This window comes from Hemibagrus wyckioides, linkage group LG29 (assembly GCF_019097595.1).
Source record: "Hemibagrus wyckioides isolate EC202008001 linkage group LG29, SWU_Hwy_1.0, whole genome shotgun sequence".
Taxonomy (NCBI): Eukaryota; Metazoa; Chordata; class Actinopteri; order Siluriformes; family Bagridae; genus Hemibagrus; species Hemibagrus wyckioides.
In genome coordinates this window covers 19,018,606-19,033,698 of record NC_080738.1, presented here as the reverse complement: position 1 = coordinate 19,033,698, position 15,093 = coordinate 19,018,606, and the positions used below count along the sequence as shown (strand labels likewise).

Below are 15,093 nucleotides of genomic sequence, written 5' to 3'. Positions count from 1 at the left end.
GAAGTAAAATCTATGACACAGAACACTCAGTATTCCAGTGAGGGTTCCCTCTGGCGGACAGGAGGGGGATCTGCGGGTGGTGAAATCATAATGATTTCAAAGTGATTGCTCTACAAAAGAGCAACAGGGTATTTAACAATAAAGATCTCCATGATGTGTTGGAGGTCAGAAACAGGTTGTTACTAGAATTATTATTGAAACTACATTGTTACACAGCTTACAGTGTTGGGAGCAGAGCAATGTAACTATTTGAATCCATTTTCCATTTTCCTTTTGAGTTAAAAGTAGCACTGCTCACCTGTTGACATATTTTGAATACATTTTGGCACACACTGTGCTGACCTTGTGATGATTGTTTATGACCTCATCTTATGATCATCATATCCTTTGCTTTGACTTAGAAATTCTTTCTGTTCTTTTAGGCTTTCTTACTTTAAGGCTGCTGATGGTATGCCCATGTCACATGCCACATAGGTTTCTGATCTTTTCCAGGCCTCTATGCTACATAAAGGTTTAGTTATCTTTTAGGTCAAGGGCCATGAGATTCTGAAACTGCTTCATGGTATCTCTCTAGCTAATGAAGTAGCCAAATGGGCTGCCAAAGAGGGCAAGCCCTCACCTCTTGTGCAGAGTACAGCCACAGTGTCTTCTCTGTTCACACACATTTTGAATCTAGATGTTAACAATTATTTTCTACAAACACAGACTGTTAAACAGGATCTTTTGTTTCGGTCATCAGAAAGCTGTTTGCCTTCAGATGAGGATACACTGATTCACTGTCCTCAAGGCCACATTGCACTCTCCTGTTCTGTCTTGCCAGTTGAAAGAAAGAATAGAACCATTAAAGACAGACTCAGTGAACATTATTGCAAGCAGCTGAAACTGTGTGGATCTCCAGCCTTCAGTTCTTTGTGAAATTCACTTAACGCCACATCCAAAATCACAGCTCCATTTGAGATAATTATGGGCAGGCCATTTCCAACCTGCTGAAGTAAAGGTAAACATCATGGTTCCTTTTCGGGTAATCTGGAGGTATTTGTTGGTGATTACACACAAGCTTTGATTGTGAAATTGAACAGTGTGCATGCTAAAGGCTCTGCCTCTCTCCCTCTACCTACAGAGCAGCCGACTCACCCTTTTCTCACAGGTAATGCTGTATTGGGGGAAGCAGCCTTTGGCCCTCCCACTAGAGTGGTAGCTATCACACGCACTGCCATTGTCACTGACTTTCAACCTCAGAAGATGCACACCAGCAGGTTGAAATGGTGCACTGTTCCAATGAATCTGAATTTAAGTATTAAATCTGAAATTAATTTTTACAAGGTTCTCGAGAGAAAGAAGAAACTCAGCAATCAAGCAGCCCTTAGCCTCATCTCATCTTTTTACATGCACATATAGGAAACCTCTGTATTAGCTTTTACACATATCTGATAATATGACAGAGGTAAGAACAGCTAACCTTCCTAGACACTGGTTTTCTAGATTTTTTGGTCATTCAAGAACTTGCTTATGTTGTACTCTTTACAAATGAACTAAGTGAAATAAACTCAACTAAAATGTAATTTTGAAAAAATGATTTTCATATTCTTAATGGGGGTTGAGGTTGGGGTTTGAGCAGTGAGCAGTGAGACCATCTTTGATGTGCGTTAAGAGCGTGCTCAGTTCCTACTGGGACCTAATATATATATATATATGTATTTACCTGGAAACAAGAGAAGTGAAATATGACAGTATGAGATTTAGAATCCCCTAAACAATTTTATCTGATTTAGTACACAATAGATTATGACATTATTTTTGTAAAACGATTATTAACTTATAAATTAATAAATCATTATTATTATTATTATTATTATTATTTATTTATTTATTTTTTTTAAAAACCTTAATGTGTACCGTCGCCGGTGCCTTCTCAGGCAAACCCGCGGCCACCAGCACGCTCCCTTATAGCCTCCGGCTCACGTGCCAGCAATTAGCGCAACTCGCGGCACCTGCATGCGTTGCTATATAACCTCAGAATGCCTTCACTCCGCGTGCAGACGGAGTCTGTGCCAGAGTCAGGGTGGGGCGCTGTATCGGAGCGCATAGCGCGAGGAGAGGTAATGCCTAGAGCTCTAGGATTACTAAAGGCGTCCATTGAATTCTCTTCTCGGTATTTGTATCAGAGCGCTAGGTGCTTTGAGAGGTAATTTCTCGAAAGCAATTTAAGAAGGGTTTCACTGAAGTCACGGTAATTCGTATCGGCGCGTGCAGCGCGAGGAGAGGTAATATCGAAGTGTGCTGTGCACGAGAGTTTCAGCAGCATGCTGGTGCAGCTTTCTGTATTAAATGCCATGTTATCTGAGCTGTTAAGAGACCTGGCCAAGTTGGTCTGATGTGTTCGGCAGTAAGCCTGAGCTTCAGACCAGTTCAACATCGGACTAGTGACACTGATTAATCTGGCAGCATCACATGTATTTAGCTGTGAAATGGCAAAAGAGTGTTACTGACTCTCTCCATGTACAATCTCTGTACTTATACACACTTGCTCTTATGAAATAACCTATTTAGCAGAAAATTTCACTCCTGCTTTAATAAACCTTTCATTCTGTGATTTCATTCCAGATTTTCACTTAGTTTGTGTCTCATTCTAGTATCTGGTATCTTGCCTAGTTCAGCCTGTTTATAGATTTCCTGACCTTTTGCCTGCTTTCCTCTTTATTGTGTGTCTGTCCTGGTTTGTTTACAAACATAAATATATAAAGTGGATCCAATCTATCTCTCTCTCTCTCTCTCTCTCTCTCATATCATATCATATCATATATCATATCATATATATACACACACACACGTGTGTATGTATATATATATGTGGATCCAACCTAAAACATGTCTCTCTTGAAATTACTTCCTTTGTGTTTAGCAATTTACTAATACATTTGTTGCATTTTAACCCTTTCCTCTTTCTCTTTTCTTCAGCAAATCTGGCTTATCCATAATTTATTTATTTAATTTCAATATGAACCTGAATAGCAGAATATTGACTCACTGTTGTAGCATATGAAGGGTTTTTGATCATTACAGTTTGCATCCCACCAAACTGCATTTGCACCAATTAGACCACATGCTTCTTTCCCACCATTGTTATCAGGCTGAGCAGAGCCCCAGTTTTTATATTGGGTATTCAGTGAGAGCTCGTTTAAGGACCAGTGTGATGTATTATTACTGTATTATTATAATCTGATCCAGGCAGGTTCTTTCAGACCTTTGCTTGCTGCATCTTTATTAAATCTTAGCATGTCAGTATCACTTTTGATTGATGCCATGTCATAGTACATCGCCCTGCAGTAATTTTGTGCCATGGGCCATTCCATCACTGACATTTTAAAAATATATTGGCACGGTTTGTAAGATGGCCTGTTGATAACAGATCTAGTATATAGACACAATGATCTATAAAGTCCATAATCCAGTCCATAACTTTAAATTAAAGTTATGTTAGTGTTGGTTATCAGGCCAACTTCACTACACAAAACAGTAATGAGTTTCTCTGTTCACCACAGAGCAAATTCAGTGTGTGTGGCAGGGTGGTGTTTTTGTTGAGGGAGATACCAAAACTCTCCACTAAGAACCCTTAGAGACTTTGTCTTATTCCTTAAATTTATTCCTTAAATTTAATATTTAATGACATTGTACCGACTACTCCACCTGGGATTGGTTACCCGGGAGAAGACCAAAAGACACACAGGTTTGAGTTCTCCCCACAATGACCAAGAGACGTGAATACTTTAAGAATAAAAATGTAAATCTTTATGACACAAATACAAAATTGTCCAATGCAGTATAGTTGATGGACTGGAATTTCATCAATATGAAAGAATTTAAATTACACAGAAAGAAAAGAGAAAAAAACGACATGCGACACTGACTTAAAGCAACTTGATGAAAAACACACCATCAAGCAGAGCTGGGGCTTACCAATAGAGAGGCAGGCTAGGTGCAGGGCTGCAATAATGCCCGTAAGGCTAAGCACTCAAAAGTGCACCAAATCACTCACACACATGCCAGTAAAATGCAGTACAACTCCACACCACCGAACCAACAAACTCCATCCCACCACATGTGGTTCATATAAATATAATAACTCATTACTCATTACTAGAGAAAAGTTGCAGTTTTAGTACATTTTGTAAACTAATTTGTTACCCAGTTATAATTGTCAAAAATTAAAAGTTAAATATGGTTTCCTGAAACAGTGTTCAGTCCATCCAGGATTTTGTTGTGTTTACTGTAATTGTTGCAGACAAAATGGAAAAAAAAAAACTTTTTTGTTTGTTTATTTGCTTTTTTTAACTCTAAAATTTGCAATGCGACTTTGGTGAACATAGAGATGAACATATCTGGGACTGGATAGCTGTGGGCATACTTAATAAAGAACTGTTGTGCAGACTACAGTTAATGTCCAGTCTCACATTACCTCAAACTATTCAGAGTGTGTGCCAGTGTGAAGAGGTACAGTGAAGTGAAGTTCACCAGCAGGGGCAGGCATGCACTGCAGTACAAGCGATAGCTCAAGGAAAAGCAGCAGACAGAGGAAAACAGTAATGGAAACCTAAAAGAAAAAACAACAAGGAGCAAGGAGAACCAAGATGTGGAAAAATCAAACATAGACAACAGGAAAAATGTCCAGCAATAAAATCAATATGCGATAAATGTAAAAAAAAAAGTGGGTCACTGGGAAATCTGTCACAGCAAAATCAGTGAGAGAAGTGACAGACTGTTGTACACACACATTTCCTGAGTGCTATTACAAAATTCACAAAGAAATGTTGAGCAGTGAACTGTGCAAATTTCCATTGGAAAGACAGCAATTAAATTTAAAATTGACACTGGTGCAGATGCAAACATGTGTGAAGAAACATACAGCACACTTAATCCAAGGAGAATGCTGGAGCAGTCAAATGTGCAGTCGGTGGCGGTCAGTTATAGTGCTTGTGGAAATTTCAAGTCAGTACCACATATAAAGGAAGTGTGTACACATTCCCAGTGTGTGTCATCTATGGACAAAATGTGAACAAGTTGCTGAGCCAGTCCACTGCATCCTCAATGGGACTGGTGAAATGCATTGAGGAAGTTCACAATGCATTCGGTGAGCATGGAACCCTTAAAACATAACCAGTTAAAAATCCAGCTTAAGGAAAATGCTGAGCCACATGCGGTACACACAGCACACAGAGTTCCATTACCTCTCATACAAAAAGGAAAAGAGGAGTTGCAGTGCATGGAAGGAAACAAGGTCATAGAGCCAGTGACTAGTGCACACCCATGGTGCCAGTACCAAAACCGAAGGGACAAATCTGTGTGGATCTGAAAAAAAAAATTAGCTTTAAAAAGGGAAAGATATGTTCTTCCAACTGCAGAGGAGATAATTGCAAGATTACAATTAAGACAGTTACAACAGTCAAGCAGCAACTTGACCACATTCATAACACCATTCAGAAGGTACTCCTTTAAACATCTTCCTTTTGGCATCACAAGTGCCCCAGATATATTTCAGCGAAAGATGGCAGAAACTCTCCTGGGGCTTGAAGGAGTATCCGTGTATATGGATGATATAGTGGTGTATGAAACACACCATGGAACAGCATAACCAATGGCTTACCAAGGTATTAGAGAGAATTGAGTCTGCTGGGTTGAAGTTAAACCATGAAATGTATCTGCTGAGACAAAAACAACTTCACTTCCTTGGTCACTTGATTGACAGATCAGACGTGGGACCCAATCCTGAGAAGGACAGAGAAGTACTTGGAATGTTTAATTACCTGGGCAACTACATTCCAAATCTGTAGACAGTAGGCAATTTATAATTTATAAGTAATTTATAATATACTGTGTTGGACTTGTATGTAAAACAGCCTTCATGTCATGGGTACAACTATAAAAACAAAAACTCCTACATCAGGAAAGGAAGTGTCTGTGGGGGTTACAGAAAAATAGAAAAAGCTTCTTATATACTTTTGCATACTGCTAGTGATTAAAGCCTGGATAATAGAGATACTGTCAAGAAATCAGCCACTGTCACGGGGGCTTCCACCTCTACCTCGCGACCACGCCCCCCATCACCAGAGTTCTAACACCCTCACATGACACACTCATTATCTCACACACTACTTATCTCCCTCTCACCACATGAGCAGCGGCTAGTATTAACGTTAGTAGGTGATGGTCTTGTCTTCTTTCCCCCAAGCACTACGTCGTGCTAGCCGCTGCTTCTGCCCCCGTCTGTGGAAATATCTTCAGTTCTCCGTCCACTTGCACAGATAAGACTCTTTAAGTTACGTTTTCAGTTTGCTTTCAGTTTTGCACTACTTCTTGGATAAATAAAGCACCACTTTACTCACCATCTGCTCTCCGGTCTCTGTTCCTGGGTCCAGTGTGACAGCTGCTCTGTGTTTATTTAACTTTAATATCACCTCTGAACAGGTAAGAGTCCCACAAACATGAAATATACTGAGTATATATACCATGTTCCCCCTGTACCCAGTGGAAATTACACCCCTGGGGGAAGGACTACTGTATATGGCCTCACTATATACCCAATTTTTATTTTTTCTGGAAGCACTGATTCCTGAAACTCCAAAAGGATTGTTAAACTATTTATCGTTTTTTGCAACCTTTTTATTCTACACACTTCACCTCCAGAAATACTTTGAGTTTTTCTAGATCTTCAACTGGAATGCCTTTTTGTATTGTGTACTTATTTAATAAATCAGACAACACATGAGTGGCTTTAGAACTGTTTTTTTGTCTAGCACCTCACATGTGGTATTTGCTCTTCCTGGTTACGTAGCATTACGTATTGCATACATATTACTGTTCAATACATTACATCGCCCCCCTTTTTATATATATATATATATAATGTGTGTGTGTATATATATATATATATATATAATTAGTTCAACATGTACAAAGAATATCAACCTTCAACAAACACTTTAACTCTAACATGTTAACATTTGCTCTGATGCACTTGTTCAGTAACCATTCTAATGCATTTTATAGTCTTTGAATCTTGAAGGCATTTTAACTTTTCCTGATCTTGTAATGGTAATTGACTTCTTATTTCTTTCAGGTGATTCTTCTTGATGTGTTTGCTTTTCTGGAACAAGCTTTGAACTCATTTCTTTCTCCAGGTTTGCATTTGATTCAGTGACAAAGTCGTGTTTATCACTCACTGATGGAAATTCTTGTTCCTTTGTTTTTAACAGATACTTTCTGTTTCTTCTGTAGATTCTTCCATCCGGTGTGCGGCGAGTGTATGGCCTTGGCAAGTCATGTTTCTGCAGGACTGTTGCAGGATTCCAACTTTGACCTTGTTGTATTCTCACTTTGTCTCCTGGTGACAAATTTGGCAATTGTTTGGTTTTTGGTTTCATAATAAAATTTTTGCTTAGACTGTCTGAGGTTTTTCTTCAACTAATCCACTTCCTTTTGGAGTCAGCAATGTGGTAGAAGCTGGTAGTTTTGTTTTTAACCTTCCCATTAGAAGTTGTGCTGGTGATAGTCCTACACCATCTACAGGAGTATTGCGGTATTCCAACAATGCAATGTATGGATCTCCTTTTTCATTCTGTGATTTTGTGAGCATTTTCTTTATGGTCTGGACTGTTCTTTCTGCTTGTCCGTTGGACTGAGCATGTCCCGGACTCGATGTTTTGTGTTCAGAATCCCAATTTTCAGCAAAAGATTGGAATTCTTGACTAGCATATTGTGGACCATTATCTGATATTACCATATCTGGTATACCATGTCTAGCAAATAGTGATTTCATTGCTATTATTACACTTCTGCTTGTCATGTCATTTAGCTTTGCGATTTCAGGAAATTTGGAATAGTAGTCCACACACAGCAAGTATTCAGAACCATTGTGTTGAAACTCAGCACCAACTTTTGCCCATGGTCTCCCAGGCAATAGATGGGAAATCAGTGGTTCTTTTACTTGGCTAGACGTAATTTCATTAGCTCTACAGATGTCCACAGCTTTAGTTAATGTGAGATCTGCTTCTCTCAGCAATCTGGCTCTTACCGTGTCATCCTTTATGCCATAAACAATTCTGTCCCTTATTAGTGAATCATGTAATTCTCCAAACTCAGTCTTTTGCCTTGTTCTTTAGATCCGTGACATAGGCATCAATATTCTCCGATGGTCCTTGAGCCCTCGTGAAGAACATGTGATGGATGTAACATGTGACGGTTTTTTTCTTGGTTCACAATCTTTAAATTTTTGTTTGAGAACCTCAATCTTGTCTCTCTCATCTTCATTAAACTGAAAAGTATTGCAAACTTTTATTGCCTCATCACCCGCAACATGCAGAAATGTTGTGCATTTCACTTTCTCTGACTTTTCCGCTATGCCGCTGGCCTTCATGAAAAAGTCGAATTTTTGTATCCACTTCTTCCAATTTTCAGCAAGATTACCTTGTAGGCATAAGTTCGATGGTGGCTGTAACTGTGCCATTCTTCTTGCACTTCTGACACCTTGTATTGTTGTGTACTTATTTAATAAATCAGACGACACGCGAGTGGCTTTAGAACAGTTTTTATCTAGCATCTCACAACATGTGGTACATGCACTTCCTGGTTACGTAGCATTACGTACAGCTGACATTACAGATTGCATACATATTACTGTTCAATATATTACACCTTTTATCACTCCCTGTTTCATTCATCTCTCTCTCATTCACTTTTTTTCTTGCAAACATTCTCAATTTTAGTGCTTTGTTTTTTTTTTGTTCTTCTGTTTTACATATTAACAAGCTTCCATCTCTCACAACCTTAGCCGTATCCACTTCTCCTAACTTTTTCTTCAGCTCTCTACACAATGCTATTGGACTTCTTCCTTTCTGAATTTAAGAATTATTTTATAGTCCACTCTAACGATCTTTTTTACAGACAACCCTATTATCTTCATCTGACCTGTTTCCTTCTAATCCCCCTTTACTGGTTTGGCTAGCTACCAAATTCCCTTCAATTCATCCTCCCTATCTCTTCTTTTCCTTTCCCACTACATACTAAATTCCAGTCATTTAACTCCATATCATCATCATTAACTTCCCCAGAACTCATCTTAATCCAGTCACAAACCAGTTTATGTAAACCACTGTAGACTTCAAAAAAAACAACGCCCGTTAATTGAACACCATGCCTCCGTTCCAGACACTGATACACTGGTCTCCTATCGACTTCAAGGGACGTCCTGTAGAGACAAAGTGTTTATTTCCCTTAACGCATCTGTTAGATAAAACCTTGCTCTTTTATATGCAGCACATTTAATGAGTACATGCTCAACTGTTTCCCTATTCTGTACGTACACATAGTGTCCAGTGCACATTCTTGAAATTATAGTATCTTCTGTCCTGATTCCTAATTTCTTTCTTTCTGGTCCAGCATTTTTCTGAATATGGTATAGATGTCTTCCTTTTATTCTGGGGTCCCATTCCCTCTGCCACTTCTTACAGTATTTCTTTTGCAATCCCTTTCACTTCCTTTTTACTCAAAGGTACATGCATGTTGATTTGTGTTATCTGCTTGGCCAGATGGTTTGCCTCCTCATTTCCTATTACACCAATATGTGCTGGAATCCATCAAAAGTTCATTTTTAATCCATACTGTCTTGTTCTAAAAAGGTTTTGCAGTGTTTCATCAACCAAGTCCTGTCTTGCTGAAGATGTTCCAGATGATGAGCTGCTTTTCAGTGGCAAAAACCCATTTTAATACTCACTGTTGGATCTGTTTTGCTTTTTGTAAAGCAGTTCACCTGGGTTTTTGCCACTGAAAAGTGGAAACCTCATTCATTTGCTCAGTTTTCTACTTTGCTGACAGCAGTCTGCATACATTTCTCCACATGCCCAACATTTCGCCCTTTTTCCACAGCGCCTTATCTGCATATAACGATCTTCCTATTTATATGCCTATCTGTCAGAAAATGTCATTAATCATTAAACTGAACAGGATAGGACTGCTAACACTTCCTTGAGGCATTCCATTATCTACTAAATAAGTCCGTGAGAATGCAGATCCTACTCTTAATTGTATAGTTCTTTTAAACAAGTTCTTGATCCAGTTATACATCCTTCCTTTTTATTCACATTCTGTCCAATTTTATTAACAGTCCTTCCCTCCACATCATAGGCCTTTTCAACGTCAAATAATACTCCAACTAATACTTCCCTGTTTACCTGAGCCTTTCTCATATCGTTCTCCAAACAGATGTTCTCTTCTTCCACTCCAATAATTACAAGCCTAGAAATCTCAGCCTAGTAACAGGTCCATGTCTGCTAAAATGTCACATCAAACAGCAAAAACTGTTACTGATCTTCTATTCAGTTCCCCAAACAATTCGCCGTGAGCAGAGTTTAAAAACCAAATGTTTGCTCAGTTGAACATAACCAGTGGTTTTGTGGAATCAAGACTCAGTCTCACACCCCCACGCACAACAGGAAGAACAGAAAGTTGGGAAAATTGGGAAAAATGATTTTCTGTAGAAATTCCTGATGAGGTAACAGGCCCTGATGAAGATAACACAGAACAGGAAAGAGTGGAGAGAACCTAAGAAATTTACCTATGACTATAACAGCATGCTACAGTCCTGAACACTCAGGCCCACTTACTTTACAGTTATGCCCCAGTAATGTAAAACATGACTAGCTGGATCCACTCAGTTCAACATAATTATGTAACCAAATATTAAAGATCAAATAGAGTCATCTAAGGTAAAAAAAAACTGACAGGATTGGTATAATGAATGGCCAGACACTACAAGTTTTCAACGACAAAAACTTTATCTAGGTCTAATGCAATAAACAAAAATATACAACACGCGTTTATTGTTTTAGTTCAATGTGAAAAAAAACAACCAACATTCAAGAGTACATTAATTTTGAGGGGAAGAGTGGAAAAAAAGAAAAATAGAAACAAATTAAGGAGAATAAACAAAACTGAAATAAAATAAGGGCAATATTTTGTTTAACACTTTTGCATGTTGTAGTGATGAATGTACCACTGTGCACATGTGTATAATATAGTGTTTTACATCAGTAGATCATTGTTTAAGGATCTGTGTTTGATATTCCGGTTCAGTGTGATCCATACAAGACATTAATTGCATATACTTGAGCAGTGTACACCTTGGTGGTTCAGACAATATGAAGAGTCAGAGAAGAATGTGATGGTGTGTGGTGATGATGATGATGATGATGATGATGATGATGAGGATACATGTGGTGATGTGTTGATATGGATGAATATAAAATGTTGGAGCTTAAATTTTGTAGAAAAAATTACATTTCCTAAATTGGAGGTGAGCACTTAAAGGTTACATTTTTGAGTTTTAGTTTTTCAGGTTTATTTACAGATCATCCTTTTTTTTGCTTCTGGAAGATGTTTCCATCTGGCTGCACCCACCAGGTCACAATGGTGTTCTCCATCATTCCATTTTCTTTCAGTTTCTGTTTGATCTGAAGGACAGAATGAACAGCGGTGATAACAGTGTTGAAATACAACATTTCTCCAAATTTCAGAAATGTCCTGTAATTCACCTGCTCTAAAATGGACGACTGCACAGCAGGATCAAACACACTGCCATCAGACTTCACCTGCAGTCTCACTGTCTGACTCCTCTTTGGAGAAACTGTGGAATAAACACAAACACACACAAACAAGAAAACACAGATTCAGAATAACAAATCAAAATGACAAATCATATGATGATTAAAACTGCAAGCTACTTTTTTTGTATTCAGTTATTTTTACTGAACACTCATCAACCATCCCTCACTTCATAATCTCACATGAAGTTGGATCAGTACTCACTGGTGTGACAGAAATAATAATGCTGGTTGGCGCAATGTTCATCATAAAAGAATCCATTATAAAGCACTGCACAGTTCTCACTGCCCCAATAATTGTCAGGTTGTCCAGGATACCATGGGAGGTTTGAACCCCTGGTCCCATCTGACCACTCCCAATTATCCATGTCTCTGTACAGGCCAATCCAAGAATCACCCTGGATCATCATTAACTGGACTAACAATGCATAATCTGAGCTGTTAAGAGCGCTCGCCAAGTCTGTGTAATATGTTTGACAGTGGGTCCGAGCTTGAGGCCAGGTCAGCAGAGGATTATTGATGCGGATGAACTTGTTGGCATCACCAAATCTAACTGTGAAATACCATCACACACACACACACACACACACACACACACACACCAAAATATGCCATGATATATGTGTTAGATATGTAACACAATCACACTGTACACAGTTAATTTTTTTGGGATCTCAAAGGCACAGTGATAAAACCATCCATGAACCAAAAACACACAAAACAAACCAGAATATTGACTCACCATCATAGCATATGAAGGGTCTTACAAGATTACATGGTACATCATGCCACTGATAAGCTGCAGCTATGATTCCACATGTTTCTTGTGTATAATAATTATTAGGCTGTCCAGGGTACCAGTTTATATAAGTGGAATTCCACAGTGGGATGTCATTTAAGGTCCATCGCCAGGTATAAATATTTTTATAAACTCCAGTCCAGGTGGATGTTTGCAGACCTTTGCTTGTTATTTCTTTCTTCAGTCTTAGCCAATCCGTATCACTTAGGATTGTTGCCAGGTCATCGTACACCACCCTGCAGTAATTCCGTGCATTATACCATGTCTGGGTTGTCATCATTAGGTCATATCTGTGAGGAACTGTTCTCAGGATGGGTACAGTGACTGAAATAAGACCTGTTGGTAACATTACAACACACAAGTAAATTAAATTTAAACATACAAGTAAATTTACATTAGTTACGAATTGATCTGATGACATTGTAATGTACATAATATTCAAATTTTTTGTAAAATGTTTATTTATTTAATAATATAATTATTATAATTTTAATTTTTGCAATAACTTACACAAACACATGCACACTTTAGTAAAGTTGAGTAAAAGTAAATATAAAAAATAAAAAAAATAAAAGATTTATTTCATATCAAAATGAATATTTTTTTTATAACCTGTGAGTTATTACACCAGGCAAAGTCTATAACTGGATCACATAATGACACCAAACAGAACAGGTACAAACAGTAACACTGGCATATGAAGTATTATAGTGATATTAATCACTGTTTACAATCCAAACTGTATTAATAAAATATTTAACACTGAAAACTGGTCAAAAACTGGAGACAAACTTTACTGTGTCATGATATTTTGAATTGGGTGGAAGACATTTCTCAAAATAATCTTCAACAGAATTTTATGTACATTTTTAGTTTTGATTTGTTAGACCTAATGTAATATTGCATATTATATTAATATTATATATTATTATTTTAGGAATTTTTTTTTTACAGTTTCCACAAAATTAAATAGACATTAATCACATCCCTTTTATATTCATTCATTGAAAATTGGTTATATTGAGTAAAAAAGTGTTTATTTAAAGGCTCTCACCAGTGAGACACAGGAGAAAAAAAAGATTCAGCTTCATGACTGATGGCTTGCTGTGGAATCACAAACAAAACAAATTCAAAATAAAGTATAAAAGAACAAACAAAATCATCCTTTCAACATTTTACACATTTAAATGATCTGAATAAGATGTATTTTATTATATTGATTAGACAGGAAGGAAAAAAAACTAATACAATTTAAAATACAATTCTTTGTAATGTTTGCTCTCAAGCAGATCACTATCACATCAGTCCTAAAGTGTCTCAGTTAAAACACTCTAACATACATCAAAATATCTGTTTACAGCTTCACATATTAGAACAGCACTAAAAAAATTTATACCACTGCTTCAAATAACCAAAACTAATACAAGTTTTAAGCACATTTTAACAGCAATGATAAGTATCTAGAATTAAAATATGTACCTTTAATGTGCAAAATCTGAAGGTTTCTTCAGTAGCTCCATTTAAGATCTTCACTGCTCCCACACGAAAGGCTTATCTCTGAAAGGCTTATCTATTTACACACGCATGACGCAGACTGATTTTCATATTACCTTAACTTTGACTTAGACACCAGACCTGCTTATATAAACAAAAGCAAATTCTGACCCATCATCCTCAGATTTTAGCACAAAAAGGAAGTGGAGTTCATCAGGTGTGAAATGTGGAATAGCCATGTGCCAATATTCAGATTCAGCGTGTACAATATTATCATGGCTGCTTTATAAAAGTCTTCGCTGCTTCTTTTTGGTAACTAGGAGGCAGCATTTTTGGGCAGTGATCAACATGATGTGTTAAAGGCCAGAAAACATCTTGCACCTTACAATGTGAGGAAAAGTTCACTGTGACTATTTGAATACATTTTCACGGCAAAAAGGAACACTACTCTCCTGTGTTTTGATTAACCTGTAAAACAAGCTTTTGCACAGCAGTCTACGATTATAACAATAAAGACACCTGAATAGGAAAAGGAGTGCTACATAAGACACAGCAAAAATCTGCAAAGTTAATATTAGAGTAAATCATTTTGTCAGTGTAAAACTCTACAGATTTAACAGTAGAATAAATCCACAGTGCACTTTGTTTTAAAACAACTATATAAGATTAAAAATGTAAAAATACGCTTCAGCATCCTCACTCACACACAATCAAGTGCTAAGTGTGTGTTAGTGTGACAAAGGTGATAGAACCAATATATTATTAAAGGGCAGTTTCTTTTTTTTCAAGTAATCAGTAGTTGACTACGCCACCTAGATTTTTTACTGAGACCCAGGACTCAAGTTTTTTTTGTTTACCAATTTTAACTCAGTGCCACTCAAATTCTTAACAGAGAATACAGGTACTCCACAGATCACCTCACCACTAGAGAAAAATAAAACAAAACACTGCCAGTATCTCTAGCCCACTTCACACGTAAAAAGCTACTACTACAGTTCTGTTGTGCACACAATAAACCATCCCAAGGCAGTGTCACGGCACACAAAAAGAAATAGTGTCTATAGGTTAGGATATTGGCAATAAATTTCCATCTTTATTTATAAACTTTAAGCAATGTAAAATAAGCTCAGGTCTTCATCCATCAAACTG

At 37.5% G+C, this 15,093-nt stretch overlaps 1 protein-coding gene across 1 annotated transcript; it reads right to left on the bottom strand.

Annotated features, from left to right (window-relative positions):
- Positions 1-11,399: 11,399 nt before the first annotated feature.
- On the bottom strand, positions 11,400-14,026 carry LOC131349155 (macrophage mannose receptor 1-like). The gene is made up of 6 exons (XM_058384570.1): positions 13,930-14,026; positions 13,505-13,554; positions 12,394-12,786; positions 11,857-12,204; positions 11,583-11,674; positions 11,400-11,501 (listed from the first exon to the last, which is right to left on the bottom strand). Exons 2-6 carry the CDS (start codon positions 13,539-13,541, stop codon positions 11,400-11,402), a joined length of 972 nt encoding a protein of 323 aa, XP_058240553.1. The 5' UTR covers positions 13,542-13,554; positions 13,930-14,026.
- Positions 14,027-15,093: the final 1,067 nt, after the last annotated feature.